At 35.3% G+C, this 17,595-nt stretch overlaps 1 protein-coding gene across 3 annotated transcripts in view; it reads right to left on the bottom strand.

Annotated features, from left to right (window-relative positions):
* MFS9 (Major Facilitator Superfamily Transporter 9) overlaps nucleotides 1-15,714 on the bottom strand; it is a 29,613-nt gene extending 13,899 nt beyond the window's left edge. Inside the window, exon 1 of one of the 3 annotated variants that reach the window (XM_064436024.1) lies at nucleotides 15,609-15,714. Coding sequence is in view for 2 of the 3 variants with exons in the window: in XM_053746691.2 (XP_053602666.1) it covers nucleotides 13,340-13,410 (71 nt within the window). In the remaining variant the exon portion in view is untranslated. Of the gene's footprint in view, nucleotides 1-13,339; nucleotides 13,524-15,534 lie in introns of those variants that run through there. The other 2 variants (XM_053746692.2, XM_053746691.2) reach the window with 2 other exon arrangements.
* Nucleotides 15,715-17,595: the final 1,881 nt, after the last annotated feature.

The raw sequence follows: 17,595 nt of genomic DNA, 5'->3' as shown, positions 1-17,595 counted from the left end.
TAATCAAAACGTGTAAATGCATACTACCAAGGTAATAAAAACCTGCGCATACGCATATACCTAGTGTGCATTATAAAATGAACGAAAACGAGGCCACTCCGTCCGCAGTGGAATAGAGAAATCTCTAGCAATTGCATTTTCCTTATAACTAGTTCAATTCAAAGATTATGATACTAAGTCTATGTATTTTATTTAGCACATCTAGTATGTGCTATAAAGATGTCCTAAAAATATGTGCCAAAGTTAAAATGTAACGCTATTGGACGGATTTTCATGTTTGATACACGAGTAGAATATAATATTATATAGCGTACACATATAATACCCATTATATTCTTTTTCATTAACATTATGAATGTGCAAATAATAATAAAAATAAGCAATGACTGCACCGTAACTTGGTTTTTACAATATATAATAAGAAAATACATTCGAATAAAACGATCAACGTAACAACGTAAAACATCCGTCGCACGAAATCAATTCAATTTTACGACGTGACGTCAGGGTTAAGTGTTGGGAAATTGCCCATAGAAACTCTTATAATGCTCATTTATAATAACGACGACGACCCAACGTTACCTCATCTAGCAAAAAGTCACAGTTTATTGGGACTAAAGTTCCCTCTTAACTTATATAACTATTATTTTATTATCGACATTAGAAAAAAAACTTTGAAGAGTTATAAACACAGGTTATAAACAATAACCAGTATTTTCATTAAATGGCATGATTAGAAACTTGAAGCAAGGTTTGTCTATTATAATATGCTAGCGGCCCGTCCAGGCTTCGTTCTGGTTAAAGCATAATAAATTATGCTACTACTACCTAAACTTTTCTCAGGACATTATTCATATGACAAATTTATGTCAAAAAAATTAATTCCACGGTGATGTTCGATCGAAACGGAACGCTCTAGGAACTCTCCCGGGCTATGAGTAGAATCCAACAAAACTGTAATGAGCAATGTAATTCCTAAATAAACATTATTCCGATTTTACCAGCGTTTTCTGTTTGCACACGAAGAAATATAATTTCTTTGATTATTGATTTACACCTGTTAGCTGAATTTATCTTATTTAATTAGAATTTTGTACATTTTAGGAAATCGGGGAGATAATTTTGTCATATTATCGCAAATAAACAAACCTGTGACTAGCGTGCACAGAAGTCTATTGCGTGACAGACACACAGATTGTATAGGATATCCAAGTTTTTAATAGAGAAAAAAATGTTTTGTGTTTACTTTATCTGCCGAGGTTAGACACTATTTTCTGCCACATCCACTTCAAAATATGATGCGAAAAAGTGTCTGTGAATGTCTAATTTCTGAATAATGCTACGACTATGGTAAGCGTGACCTCTCTCATCTGAGCGCAATTTCGGTTACTTCCGCCGCCATAGAGCGTCGAAGTCCAAGGTTCGATTATGGTAAACACTTATGGTAAATTAAGAAACTCCTCAATGGTATGCAACATACCCTACTAATATTATAAATGCGAAAGTTTGTGACGATTTATGTATGTTTGGCACTCTTTCACGCAAAATCTTCTGGATGGATTGTTACGAAATTTGGTACATGGGTAGAGTATAACTTGGAATAACACATAGGGTACTTTTTATCCCGAAATTCCTACGGGAGCGAAGCCCCGCAGCACAGCTAGTCTACCATAACACAAACTTGTCCAGTTTTTTTTTTATGGAAGTTGACCTGAGTGTTGTGTACGCCTCAAAATCATAAACTGACAAGGGTCGGGCGGTCGAATAGTAAGTAAACAAGGGACTCTTGCGAATTGATTAAGTGCCTACTTTCAGGATGCGTCGTTAACCAAATCCCTGTCGAGCTATTACAGACCTGCGCAGACGAGCTACTTTTGTCTGCGATTTATTAAAATTTCCCGAAATAGTTGGTATGCACATGTCGCAGCCAACTGGTTGAAATAGCCGTTCAATCAAACAGCTAAACAGCCCTTTGACTGAACAACGCCATTCAATCACACGTCTAGCTTTTTCATTGAATATTTGAGGCGCTCTAAATGTTCAACACTACAGCTGAATCAAAAGCCGCCGTCTAATTGAATTAGTTTAGAGCTGAACTCGCTTTGAAAGTAAATATTCATCCCATTTTACTTGCATCGGGTCTCTTCGTATATCTGCGACAGAGAACTCTGATCCGGGCTGTCATGTGGTGTATATTCTGCCTCTGGATCTCATTTTGTATACTGGCCCAGCGGGTGGAAGATGGTCTACCATTGGATTCGGGTCTTTCCGGTATATTCGTCGACTTTTTAAGACTTTTTATTCTCGTTTAACAGGTGAAGTGAATATTATTCGTTTTAAGAGGAGGTCAATATTTTTGGAAATGCTTTTTGCATTAAGAAAGAAAGATTGATTCGTTATTTATATAAAATTACTATGAAAATACTTGAGTTCATGAGTTTTTATGAAAGTAATTCTAAAAGTTATTGCTATAAGTATGATCCCCTGGGCTCACAGTTGAATGAAGTCTTTTTCTAGAAATTATTCTAGTACAACACATCTAATATCAAGTCTATACAGGCCTTAAATCGACGGCAACCATAAGATGCTTGACAATGGTGACAGCCGACCTAATTAGGTTGTGACCCAATTGCAGTTTTAAAGGCTTCCCCGCGACAAATCACTTCATTTAACCGATTAATACTTGATCGTGTAACTTGCAGCACAAAATCGGGAAGTTTGATTGAGGTCTAATCGACAGAATGTCGATTGAACTATTACTTGTAACAGTCGTCTCTTTTGCAAGTTCGTATTTGCATGTAGATTTCCGTGAATGCATCCTATTTTTGGAAAATAGGATGAGACTTATGGAAGGACGGTAAGGCAGATGATGATTTGATAATAATAGAACTGTAAACTTTGTGCTATAACACTATACTGATTGATTGCAAAATCATTTGTTAACCTTTGTCAAACTTAATTAAATTATCATATATGAACTAATATATAAATAGGTATATAAACTATATATAACCTATAAACTTGTAAATTTCGATTTTGGTGCAATAAAGAGTATTGTATTGTATTGCATTGCATTGCATTGCATTGCATTTATTGTATATACATTATATGGAGTGGGGACCAACTATATAAGTCTGTCATGTGGTCGAGACGATCTGATTCTAATTATAGCTGGGAGAATAAACGGTTCAAACGTCTTTTACCAAAAAAGCAAGATATATATATATTTTTTAAATTTAAATAAGGAACTGTGTTGAAAATGCGCGTTGCCAGTTATAAGCAAATACAACGAGTCACGTTTATGAAAACGATAATGGTTCGCATCTGCGGACCACCATTTGTCGGGTCCAAACGTTTTGCGACTAAAAAAACCTGATATTTACCCTACGCTACGCTTTATTGTGAACATCTACAGGCGCTGGATATGCCTTTATGCTATAAAATCTAACCTATTCTATTAATTGAGCAATATGAGTATGTAGAAAACGACTTTAAATATAAATGCTTACGTAAGCAAAAAATCGTTCAAGTCCCATGTCTGGGAAAATTACTTTTTTACTAGAGGAGTATATTCTTCCAGATACTTACTTTATAAGCACACACTACCTTACATTTACATGCCGGGAAAAAGTGTTCATGTGAGAAATTTCCGCGAGCGAAGTCGAGTGCAAATTTAGTAATAAGTATATAATAAAATCAAGTCTTGTACAAAGTGACCCGCAGTCAAAGAGCGGAAACGCAAAAGGCTAGTGGGTGCTAAGTGTACATTCTCACTGTTAGCGTGTTTGGTGAAAGATTCTCTGTCTCTTTCTCTCTCATCTGGGCGTGGTCCCGGTTTCTTCCGCCGCCATAGAGCGCCGAAGCCCAGTGTCAGCTCTCCTACTTTTTCTCCTCCACTTTGGACTATTTTCGGGGTCTACTGTTGGTGCAAGATTAAATCCTAAGTACTAATATTATTAATGCAAAAGTTTATTAGGATGTATGTTTGTAGAGTAACAACATACATGTTGTTACTCTTTCACGCGAAATTTTATGTTGTGGCTATGAAATATGGTACACGGGTATAATATAGCCTGGAAAAACATATAGGGTACTTTTAATCACGAAATTCCCACGGGAGCTAAGGCCCGGGGCGCTACTAGTGATTTAATATAGTACGTACACTCTAAGGTAAAGCAACATAATTACTAACAGCCTAAAGCAGGTCAGCTATATTGCAATCAAAGCACGAAACTTCTTATAAGGATTTTTTATGTTCTAGGTAATGTTTTTTAGTCTCCGTGGTTGTAATTAGACTGCGTTATATTTAATCGTAATTATATTTCAAAAAGCGCAAATTTTACATAGTACCAACATTTTCAGAGTCTAATATCATCCATCTCAATATACGTTAATAAGCCATGAAATTTCGTGGAAGCAATTCTCGTCTCATTAACTTTGCAGACCGCTATCAGTGGGGCCATACCTTCGTTGGATTACTGGTCAATGACATGGCTGTGTTTTTGCTATATTGTTCAGTCCAATCGATCCGAAACCGGCTTTGTTGATAAAATAGCATTCTTATCTGATGATTTCGTATCGAACTTCGGGATTCAATTAGGCTTGAAATGTGACGATATTCTGTGGCAAGAACGATAAAAAAAAATCTATAAAAATAACATTGGAAAATCATTTTTAGTTTTCATTAGTGTAGTTAATCCGGATCATTGACGTGGGCGCCAAGACAGCAAGGCTCAAATGGAATTGGGCGGGGCATGTTTGTCGAATGCCGCCAGAGATATGGGCACAGATCACCACAAATTGGGTTCCCGAAGGTCGCAGGCATCGAGGTAGACCGCGAACTAGACGGCGGGATGATTTAGACAGGTTTCGGCGTGGTTGGCAGCAAATGGTTCAGTATAGAGACATTTGGAAGACAGAAGGGGAGGCCTTTGCTCAGCAGTGGGACACAAAATACAGACTATTAAAAAAAATAGTGTATGACTGAAACGAATGCAATAGTGATTTGAGCCGAATAAGATTTTATTATGAGAAGTAGATATATCTACTTAGTATCACTATCACGATATATGTATATATGTTGATATTGACATCCACACGGGAGCAGATTTCCGAGCAGCTAGTAATAAAAATATACCTAATGATAATTATGTTGTACCTATAATAAATTATATTTAAATTATCGGGAGAAATAGTTATTACTATTAATGAAAAAAAAAATCTTCTACTAGACTGGAACTATAGTCGATATCTCCGTCTATAATCATACGTGAGTGACCCATGAGTTGTATGTTTAAGTTAGAAGTAGATACAGCCGCACAAATTAATATCCTTATTAACTACACGTAGCTAGGTATGTGACATCCACGCTTTGCTGGACAAATACCTATCTAGTTCCAATCAAATTGATCATCCAACCCAAGGTCGAGAACAACTACTTAATATTAATAGAGCTATGATGTCAACATGTTAAATCCTATGTATATATTATCAAGATCATCAGCAGGTCTACCATCAGCTTTTAAGGAACGATTCAAATGCAGGGAAGTTCAATTTAGGAACCTAAAATGAATCGCGTTCATACTTTTTAACTCGATGGTACGAATTTGCGATGCAGATCTGTTTAGGTCCTAAACTGAATCGCATATTTAGTAAGCACCACGTACCCTTGTTGCTATGCGTGTCCTATCACCTGCACGCCACAGGATCTGTATGACGTCACAGATATTGCTGTATCGGTGGCGTCTTATTGGTCTTCACAAAAATGATACGCCGTGTCGACACGCTAAGAAGAAAAAGAAGAAGCACCCTGGTCAAGTAAATACAAAATATTACTAAGAATACACTTCTACAACAGAAGGAACACAAAGGGATGAAGTTGAAGAAAAGAGAAAGTACCTAAAAATGAACTTCCATCCCTTTCTCTTGTTCCAGCAGTAGGATATGCGACGTTCATTTCATAAAAACAATATATTTATATAACAGAATGAGCAAACCTCTAAAATCGGATAGTTATTTTAAATGACTTTTGCAGCTAAATCATGAACCCACCAAAAACGATATCCACTCCATCAACCTCACCAACTTTAAGAACTATAATGGAGCTATTCATTAATTCTTACGGTTGGTGAGGTTCTTTACAGCGATTGTTATAAGAGGCACTATTCGAACCTTTCAGTAAACATCATATCAACCTATCCACAAATTAGAAACTCTCTCATATTACCATGGCATAAACCATATTTGTAATGGATTGGCACTGCAAGAAAGCAAATCTACAATAGCGAGGTCAAATGTCTCGTACACATTTCCTATCCTCATGTTTACACATACCATTGACTAACCACAGACCAGTGTAACCTGATCCATGGCCTGGCCAGACTGACGTCTGCCTATTGTAGCGGGTTAATTGCACAATGGCGGAAAACCGACACTGTTTTTTGACGTTTAGCTGCTGAGATATAGTACCTATAGTCAATTAATCAATACCACCTGATAAAAGGATTAAGGCTGTGGTTGCGATGCTCCTTTTACAAGTAAAATTTCTCGTGATCATTGTGGGATGAAACACACAACGACTTGATAATTATTCCCAGCTAATAAAACACCGTTTTCGAGTGCAGGTTTTATAAAATTGAAATAATAAATTTTCCCAGACATTGAACGTAGCTAGATCGATTTTTAGCCCTTGTAATTAACTATAATTTAAATTTCAACGTAATCGTCAAACTTTTTTGAAAACGCGTGATAAACATATAAACAAATACTTGCTGCGCCCCGGGGCTTCGCTCTCGTGAAAATTTCGGGATAAAAGTTACCCTATGTGTTATTCCGGGTTGTATTCCCGTATATCAAATTTCATAACTAATCCGTCCACTAGATTTTGCGTGAAAGAGTAACAAACATACTTATATACATACATCCTCAGATTTTTTTTATGTTACTTCTAACATAAAAAAATCTGAGGATGTATGTATATAAGTATGTTTATATATATATATCTTTTAATAAGATATATATTGATCTTTTAATATTATAGTTCGGATTATGTCAATCTCTCTCTCATCTGATAGTTATCCCGTCTTCTTCCTCAGTCGTATGTAGGATCAATATTTATCACATATACACGTGAACTACTCTTGTAAAACACGCACACGTTTCCATGGGGATCGGGGCTATTACCGCACCATTACGGTGTGATGGGAAAATAATTGGAGCAATCACGAGAAATCTCACGAATTTTCCTATGACAGAATTATTTCTTAGTCCATAATTTGCAGAAATCTTTAATTTTTTGCTGATGTAAATGTTTGTTTTTTGTAATATAAACAGAACAGAACTGTAGATATTTTTTTTTTCACGGAAATTATTAATTTCCTAATTAATTCAATACATATGGAGAATGTAAATTAATATTTTGTATTACGGAACACAGTTTCAAGGCTTGTATTGAAAGTTAAATTTTAACTGCAACTTAACTACACTGAACAAACAGGGTTTGTATATTACATTCACATAACCTTAATTTTATACATTATTGTTATTATATTACAGACTACTAGACGGATTTTCATGTGTTTTTCACCAATAGATAGTGTGACTCCTGAGGAAGTTTCAGGGGTATATTTTATTATGTTTATATGCTAGCAGTCGGGATGGCAATAAATATAAAGAAAATAGTCCACGTATACTAAAACAAGTTTATTTGTTAGAAAAATTAAAAAAAAACCCAACTTTCAATATTCATTTCGCTACAACTTTTGAACGGCTGAACCGATTTTCATGAAACGTGGCTAAGAACACTCGGGATAAAATTATCTATGACATAAAAAAAAAAATTGAACGAAAATCGGTCCATCCGTTTGGAAGCTACGATGCCACAGACATATACACAAATACACAGACAGACACGTTAAACTTATAAAACCCCTCTTTTTGCGTCGGGGGTTAAAAAGACCGGAGATATGAAAAACAAATCGCGAATCTGTATTTGGTAATGCGTCTGGAATAACTGAAAAAATGTTTGCTAGTGACAAATATAACTGGCTAAATAATAGTCCAGATCAAAACGTGCAGTCAGTAATTCAACAACCTACACAAATGTATTGTAAAACAGACTTTATTACAGCGTCATACGGTCCATGTTGGGAACCTGACATGCAGTTGTCTATATAGTGTTGTCACATAATATCTTTGTTACGGTAGTAAGCACACACAGTTGCTAAATGAAAATGTAGTTTACCTTGATAAAAGAGATAAGACAACAAATGCTAGAAAAATCTCATGGTTGCGAGCGGAAAGTGACATAAATTACCTATGTCTTACCAATGGGATTGGGTTCTGTTTACCAATGGGATTGATGGCGCAACACTTCTTTATCGAGAGCAACTCCTGAAAATCTCACGGGAACGGGAATCAAAGTCGTGTGCAAAAAGCTAGTTATTATCAATTGACCGATCGATGATGATGGCTGAAACAGTGTTGCGGTAAAAGATTACTAACGAAAAAGAAACAATAGCTTGACCGGCAAGTTTTTACTTTTTACTGCCTTATGAACTTGAAGACGTTCGAGGTGTTAAATAAACTGTAACGAAATACTGTTTGTATAATGTAACAAACTTATATAAGTCAAGACACAGTCGATTTTTTAAATTTGTAAAGTTTATTTTTTCTTCGGGCTGACCTGCACGCCCAGCCAAGTGTCAAATGTTCAGAAGCGATTCAAATGTACGCTTCGCTAACGCTTTGTCGATAACTATAATATGATAATGATGTGCTGATCGCGGCCACAAAGCAAGCAATCAGGTAGCTCATTTTTGGTAAGACTTGTTTTCGTCGTCAATTACCGTAGAAACGCATAGAAGTAGAATTCTGGCTCCGGAGCATCATAAACTTCGGTAATGAAATAGGGAACGACACCGTGGCGGAGAATTTTTTTTTCAAATTTCATTTTAATTGTAGAAGTATTTGCATTATGCGCTGATCCCATTCAAAATATAATTTGATAATGGTCAAGAAGAAGAATTTAATTTTGGGGTTGATGAAATCGGATATGATGGCCCAGCATGAATGAGAATGAGACATAGAGAAAGAGACATAGAGAAAGAGACATAGAGAAAGAGACATAAGATAAATAAATTCGTTGACTCCATGTAGCTAGCAAAGAAAACCACGTCATAAGTAATATTCAGCTATTAGAGAATAGAATACTTGATAAGGTCTTACAAATCTAATAAATTACTTTTGAATATTTTAAACAGTAGTACGCCAATCACGTTGAGTATAAATATAAAGGTCAATGCAACTTAAATGTAATAAATTCTAAGCAAAATGCTTGATGTGAAACTATGCCAAGACAAGCTACATCAGACTTTAATACATAGGTGTTATAGTTTAATTTATGTTGTGCTCGTATCGTAAAACAGGTTGCAATGCTGCTTCAAAGTATATCGGAGAACAATAGATGAAAACCAAAAAAATATATAATTTTTGTGGGATACATTTACAGATGACAAAGACTAGGTAATAATTTAGGAAATATGTCTTTGTAAACCAAAACAATAATACAATGATAAATAATGACTGGAATTGCAATAGCAGAGTCGATAAATAAGAAAGAAGACTAGAATATCAGATTAATTTTAAATTTCAATTTGACAGAAGTTATTTTTAAGTAAGTTTCATTTAAAGTTCATGCTAGAATTTAAAAATAAGAAGAGAGATCCTGTTCTTGAGGCGAAGAAATGTAGATTTTATCGTTTATTTGCTTCAAAGAAGCAAATCACGATACATTTACGATGCATCTAACCAAGAAATAATTGAGATTGTTCAACTGTTTGAGTCAACAGGATATGGACAACTCGACATGGACAGAATCTTCATACGGCATGCGGCTGTGGCCCACTTGATTGGAAATGGTCACCACAACCTAAGGATACTACAACATTACGAGTGTCATACGCTTCTTGTCGGCCCTGAGTTGTCAAGTTCCGTACTCAAAGTGCTGATTACCGTGAGGTAGTGTAGTGCGATATTTTCGTACAGTCAAAAGAACATTGACCTACCCAAATTGTCTCCAAATTCGTCATTGGTACAATCGCATAAAAGTCGATATTGTACTTTTCGTACAGGTCTAATGTACGTGACTGCGACTAATGCTTATCGCATCAAACAACGTGACTGTGAACCAATTAGGTATGAAGAGAAATAACTTAGCCAATATTTCGCGTCTTTTGTTACCACTAATGGGAATAATTGTACTCACTGTATGTAATTAATAATAACCTAATTTTAATATAAGAATCTTATTAGGTAATCTCTCTCAACTCTACGTGTTCCATGTGATGGGACTTAGTCTGTCGAGAGCTGCAACACAAGCAGGCAGCATCATCATTATCAAGCATTTAAGAACGTCGTTTTTATCGGCATCCATTTACATCTATACTCTGCTATCGATTTTACATCCCTATAAGACACGACCTTTGCCTTTTCATTCAACTGATCCAGGAATGCCCTTCGTGGCTTTTCTTTCCCTTTCCAAGCTTACCAGACTTTACCATATTCTTCTTGCTTTGGCCAACTTGATATAGTCATCTAAATATCATCTGCCTTTATTCCACAATTTAATCTGCCTACGGATACTTCACATAATGTCAATAAGGTAGAAACATGAGCACAAGATCGGACTAGTTAGGCCCATTTATCTACATTTCAATCGAGTCATACACGATTTATTATATAAACGGGCGACTTAACGCCAGGGCCTTTAATTAGGTTATTAAGTAGCTAGATTATAATTCGATCGTTACGTAATTTAACATAAAATTTGTTGGAATTAAGTATAATTAGATTTACAAACGGGGGAAAGTACCTACTAATATCACAGCCGAACAACGTACATATACTTTCACAATTTCTAACAAAATTCCTGCGAATGGGTGACGTAAACTAAATGAACTGACGCGTAAAGGTTATGCGATGACCTCTGCTCAAACAGCCTGGGATGCAACAAATTATAAAGCTAACACAACTGTTTCCAAATTCTAAGAAAAACAATATACTGCGTATAATTCATAAATATGGCAAACTAGAAAGACTTTTTTCAGCTCAAAATGTAGTATTTTCCAGAATCCTTCAGAGTTATTTGTCCTTTCTAGATTATATAAAAAAATTCATATATATTTTTTGGAATTTAGTAACAAATATATTCTTATCCATAAGTAAGTATGTAGTTCTGGATTTGATAGAGATTAGCATTCTCCTATATACAGTTTAGGAGAACTTTGATCAACTTTTATTATCCCACTTGATATGGGGTCGATGATTACGGTCATGTCAGTTTGCTGCACAATTCTTGGTCTGATGCCGACTTTACTGTTACCTTCTTAGCCACATCCTGCCGATCCATCTTTGCTTTGACCTTCTAGATCTTTTCTCTATTAATTTCAAATTCTGTTCCATTCGAACTTTTCGTTCACCTCTCTTCTCATAACGTGTCACTGTCACTGTCTACTATTCTCAGTGTTCCTGTAACGCGTGCTACTTTCAGTTTAAAATGAGAATTATGTTGTGTTTATCAGCAATGAAACATATCTTCTACTTAACTCGTCTCAGCGTCTCGTCTACTTGTATCATTTCTTCGCTGACTTTATCATTTGAAATAATATTATCAATTGAATGCATTTTTATATTTCTATACTATATATATTTTGTGTTGTCATGTCTACAATGAAACATATGCAATAAAAAAAGATTGACGCTTTCCATCTCATAGTTGTTATGAACACGTACCTGACGACATTTGTGCTTATTTAATAACATGTTTACGAGTATATATTTCTTTATTTTTAGGTACATATATATCTCTTCTTGGAGTAGCTTGTATATTGTTAAAAATAATAGGAATTGCAATTTACTTCTTACTTCCGTAAAACTGTGGTGGTGTTCTGGATACTTACGATTTATTTCTATATCGTCGCTCTTGGTTGTTTCCGATAGCAGTACTAAGATTCGATTTCGACTTGATTCCTTGGCTCATTTGTCTATAGTATAGACGAAGAGGAGAAGGTATAGACTGACTATGCCTTCATAAGCACACAGTACCAAGAACAAAGTTTAATAGATCGAAATTAATGTTCGGTATGTATATTGTTAAGTTTCCTCACAAAATCTATAACCTACCTAAAATTGTATGTATTCTGTTTATACGTATTCGCTATGTATTTTCGTATATCTACGATATGCGAAGCAGGCGCTCACGTTCGCAAGGCAAACTGTTTACACAAAAAATTGATTAACATTTCCAGTAACATCCATCACCCGCGTAATTGTGTCTTCCAACGATTCTAATGTTAATTTAAAGACATGTACATTATCTAGATAAATTTACAAAATTAGATATCAATGAATGAGTATAATAATGAGGGTCCTGGTGAGACCATACAACCGTGATTTCTTCTTATTGAGTGTATTATTTCTTAAACTTGTGTCAGATGTTGGCTGTCTCCGTCAGAGCAGTGAACCTGGGACCTTTTTAATACAGGCGGGCTTTTTAACTGAATCACCGATATTTGTCAACTGCGGTGAGACTAGGGATACATGTATATTGCCTACTTAGATAGGCCCCTTCGACACTTATCAAAACTTGTTCTTTCTTGACGATTTTCTTATTTTGGGAGACTTTCAGCCACAGAGGTCTCGGAGACAATACAATACGATTTTACGGCGTCAACAATAACATTACTGTGCTCCAATCGGAATGTGTCTTCTATAAATGTATTGTTACAATGGAATCATTATTTTCGTCCGCTAACTTGGCACTTTAAATTATCTTATTTTCTATTTGTGTTGTATTTATACTTATACTCTCCTCTTTTATGAGGTTTTCTGACTAATTAATATTTATGTTTTAAAATCTAATGAGGACTAACTGGATCATGGATTAATTCGGTTTATAAACTGTTTGTCACTTAAGCAGGTACTTATTATGTTCAGTGTTTAGTGATGTCTTAGTTTCTAGAAGCCGTGATTTCTAAGTTAAAATTAATATCCTAAAAACATATTACATACATATAATTAATTATAGTGAAATGAAAATATATTAATTATTTATTTCTAATCATGTATATAATTCAGTTGTTATACTGATAAGTGAAAATAGCAGTAGGAATTAACACTGCCAAATGTATTTTAACATCAAGAAGTTGTTACACGCGAAATAACACCAAGAAAATAAACACGCCAAGCGAATATCAATCATACCACACCGTAATAAGGTCACCGATGTTTATCAACACTACATCCGTTGGTAGCACCTATGACTTTAGCACTTTCAAATTACCTTTCAGTTGAATTATAGAACATCGCCGCTTGCCGCTTCATATCCTGTGACACTGTGTTGTCCTCACTCATTTTGTACAAATCACATATCACCACTGAAATGCAGAGGATAATCGACTTTATGGCGTAATTTTTAGGGTCTTCGAGGCCGGCAAGTCTGCGCACGACGCCCGCGCCTCTCACTACTGACTTGGTTATATAGATTTGCTAACTCTCGCGGTACCTCTCACCCCCACTTGTAATATGACGTGGTTCCATTGTTGTACGATACGTTACGACCATAATAATTTTGTAATATAGGTAGGTATATAAGGCATGGCGAGAGCGGAATTTTTATATTAAGTCTTCCGGCGAGGCACGTAACTAAATACATAAATGTAAATAATATTTTTTATATTACTGACAAGAAAACAGGCCATTAGGCAAGCCACTTCATGGGAAGTAGCAGCCTAAGGACGCCTGCAAAACATCGACGTACTTGACATCCCCGGATGTCAAGTACGTGCATTGACAGCCCAGATAAAGCCCATTTTAGAAGAACTCGCATGTTTATTCTCAGGGATGGATAATTCCACAACCTCAAACGTGAGAGGAAGTTCCTTTTAAAGCGCACTGTACACGGATGCGTGGAAGAATTTACGGGAGGCTTTGCCCAACAGTGGAATATAAATAGCTAAATAAAATAATAACAAATACTAACTTATTGGATGCAATAATTAAGATACTTATTATCGATATCCATACCCTTTAATAGATGTAATACATAGTAATTTGCCTTTAGTTATAAGATACAAGTAGTCATTAAACATGAATTAAACTAATGGTAATTTTTTATTTGTCATTCTGGTTTGCATTTTGTTATGATAATTATTTTTAAATTTGTGTACAATGGAAACAGTCTCTAAAATAATATAGCAGTACAGACTTGTACACTGGTGGTACTTTTTGTAGATATGTACCCATGATAAGCACTACAACCGCAAAATAAAAACAAAGAGGAGGATACGCGGGGCTGAGGCAGACGGAGTGGGGAATCCAAGAACAAAATAAGTCTATGCGCATTTCATTGAAGCTGTGCACAAGTTGATGCACCGGGTTCTTCTCTATAATTGGGCCGTGCTTGAATGCAAATCATACCAATCACATTGCCTGTCTTTAAAATTGTATTTTATAAAATTGTGTAGCAGTCAGTTATTTGATAGCTAGATTTGTCTCAAAACGTTTGAAATCCCCTGTCCAAATGTGATATAAACACCAAATCCCATCATGACTTATGTATTCTGCGAAAGGTAAGTTCATCAACATCATTCACAAATAATGATGATGACAAGACATCTGTGTTTACAATGTCTATTCTGGGACATAAATTATACCCAACAGATATATTAAATAACTGTGTATATGTAAATTAATTTGTAATTAATTATCTTTTAATAATTCATGTATCAAACAAAAGATAGGTCAGTTTAAACTGAACTGTATGGAAGCAAAGGAAAACATAGAATGTGCCAGTTGCCTCTCTTCCCGAGCAGATTGTAAAAGTTGATCAAAGGAACATAACAACAGGCTATAAACTGAAGATTCTAGGTAGGTGAGGCTAGCATCCAACCACAATTTCACTAACAAGCTCACCATACCTCTAAATGTGCACTTCAAGTTCTTCAACTCTAGGATCTGTCTACACAATAGAGAATGAAGATGTGATTAGGGAAATTCCAGAAGTGCAAATAATGGTCAAGTTTGTATTCCTTAGATGTGTAACTGTATAATGTATATATGTCAAGTACAAACTGTACATATGTTGTTTGAGATAAATAAATTGGTTTCCTCTAGGAAAGTACACTGTTTTCCATATATTCTGTAGCCTTCTATTTAACCAGGTGAATATAATTAAGATATATTATTCCTCACTAAATACAGGTGAGAATTGTTGAGCGAGAGAGATATTTCAATATTATTTGATTAACTAGTTATCAATTAACTAGTATCTTTAGTAATTTAGTAATAATATATTGTTAAATTATTAGTTAGTTACTTGCGAAACTACTCTTTAGAATGAAAGTTCTTCCAATCTAAGTTGTGAAGTTGTCTAACATTTCCGAATTGTAATCTGGGGCTTTCACAAATAGTCAATCATGATGAATACTATAAAAATATTGGCAATTTTTATAAATGTACACAAAGGAAAAAACTTACTCGTTTTCTCCCCACAAAGGTGTGTAACTATACATAAAATCCGATGTTTTTACCATTATTCACAGATCACGTACCTATCTCAGAAAACATAACTTAGCTACTATTTCATTAAAGTTTTACATTTACTTTAACTATGTTCTATTCAAAATTCTATTTAAGTTTCCGTTTCCGTCCACTCCACTTTCACTACATTTTGTTTTGACTTTTGATTTCAGTTGACTTTGACAGTTCGCACAGACATTGACATAACATCATTGACATATCTACATTTTTATTTTTTACTAATATTGTGAAATTGGCACAAAACATTTACAACGTTAATATACATTCATTTTAATGTAATATTTTGGACTTTGATGAAAAGTCAAAAATGATCTACAATTTTTTTTGGAAATATACCTATAACAAAATAGTTTACATAGTATTTCCACCTAATATGTCCCACCGCACCGTGTTCAGCGCCACGGCCGCGCTGTGGTCGCGGAGGACAAACCCCGCGATCCCAACTCTGATCCCCTCTAGTTTCCACATCCAAAGGCTGGTGGCGGGTTACCAGCCAATGGCAGTACTACCGAGGGGACCGTCCACCAGACCCAGAGCACCCACCAAAGTCTCTGGGCCTTGGGTTCCTCTTGGTTCACCGGGGTGGCTGGTTGTATCAGACCAACCCCCACCATCGCGACAAGATGGGAACCCGTCGGGGGGATATCTAGAACGACCCAACGCAACGCACCGATTTACAACCAACTGGTTGGTACAGAATAGGTTCTCTTCACTGCTCGCATTCTAAACTTTCCATTAAGATTGCTATTATTGCTACCTACTGGAAGTATTGTCTAATCTGTGAATTGATATAATCTGGCCGCAACGCAACATGATAAATCAAAAACATGTCAAAATTTAAAGTTTATCAATAACAGGTACATATATATATAGGTAATAAATCTACCAATCTACCTAACAATTTTTATATTTAGGCTTACTGTGTCTAAATAAATTTCAAAGGAGCAAAAATAAAATATACTTACATGGAAGAGGTCACACTTACTGCAATCCATAAAATCGAACGGCCCTCCTAGGTGCCGTCAGTATGTGGGTGACCTAATTTTTTCCAAAGTTATTACACAACTTATTACGTGGAGCATGGTACTGCACTCTGCAGGGACGCAAGCTCAATGGAATCCATTTGTGACTATAGAAAAAGTTAAAATATAGAAAAATGAGTTATGCAACTCGTTTTGAGTGCTTTTGTAACTGTGGCCTCCTTTTTATTCAATCTGCTTGTTGTTAACTTTTTGTAATTTAATGTAAAGAAAGTTAGATAGCCAAAACAAATGTGGGGCTCCAACAAAAGGGTCAGATTTTAGTTTCCGAGATATTTGATATTTTGTAAAAAGAAAGGTGGAAAATTGACTTAAATACAATAAACAGCAAAGGGCTACGTTTCCATACAATAAACGTCTCTAAATCATGTACGAGAAATTGCAATTATATGTTTACTAATAATCATACAAATTGCAATTGGATACGTATGTAAGTATCTAAATGCAATTTGGTGTGCAAAACCATGTGGTTTAGTAACTAGAACTCTTTAACCGTTATTGCAGTTTAAACATTCAATCGCAATAGGTAATACTACTTACTCAGTAAGCATGAAATTTGACATCGCCGATCTTAATCGATCCATGTTTTTATCTAAACGATATCCGAGCATTATCAGGTCATCCATCTACCAGTCGAGGGTATGATGGCACGACAATGCCCTTTTTATAACTTGTCCACATCAATCTCACAAGTTTTCCTTTCATGAGCTGTGTTTGATCTCCTTATCATTTCATTTTATTGAGTCACATTTGTTTCCTATTGGTTTTATTAATATTACGAGTATATTGTGAAAGTTTGTAAGAGCGTGATGTACCTACCTATCTACCTATACGAACTGGCTGTTCTGTTGTCTGCTACCCTTCCAAATATCAATTTATCTATAAAGTATTATTCAATCGTCACACTACAAATCTTAATAAGATATATACTGACTTATACACCTATTATTATAGGTAC

The sequence above is a fragment of the Plodia interpunctella genome, chromosome 6, assembly GCF_027563975.2.
Source record: "Plodia interpunctella isolate USDA-ARS_2022_Savannah chromosome 6, ilPloInte3.2, whole genome shotgun sequence".
Lineage (NCBI taxonomy): Eukaryota > Metazoa > Arthropoda > Insecta > Lepidoptera > Pyralidae > Plodia > Plodia interpunctella.
This window is presented reverse-complemented; position numbering and strand designations above follow the sequence as displayed.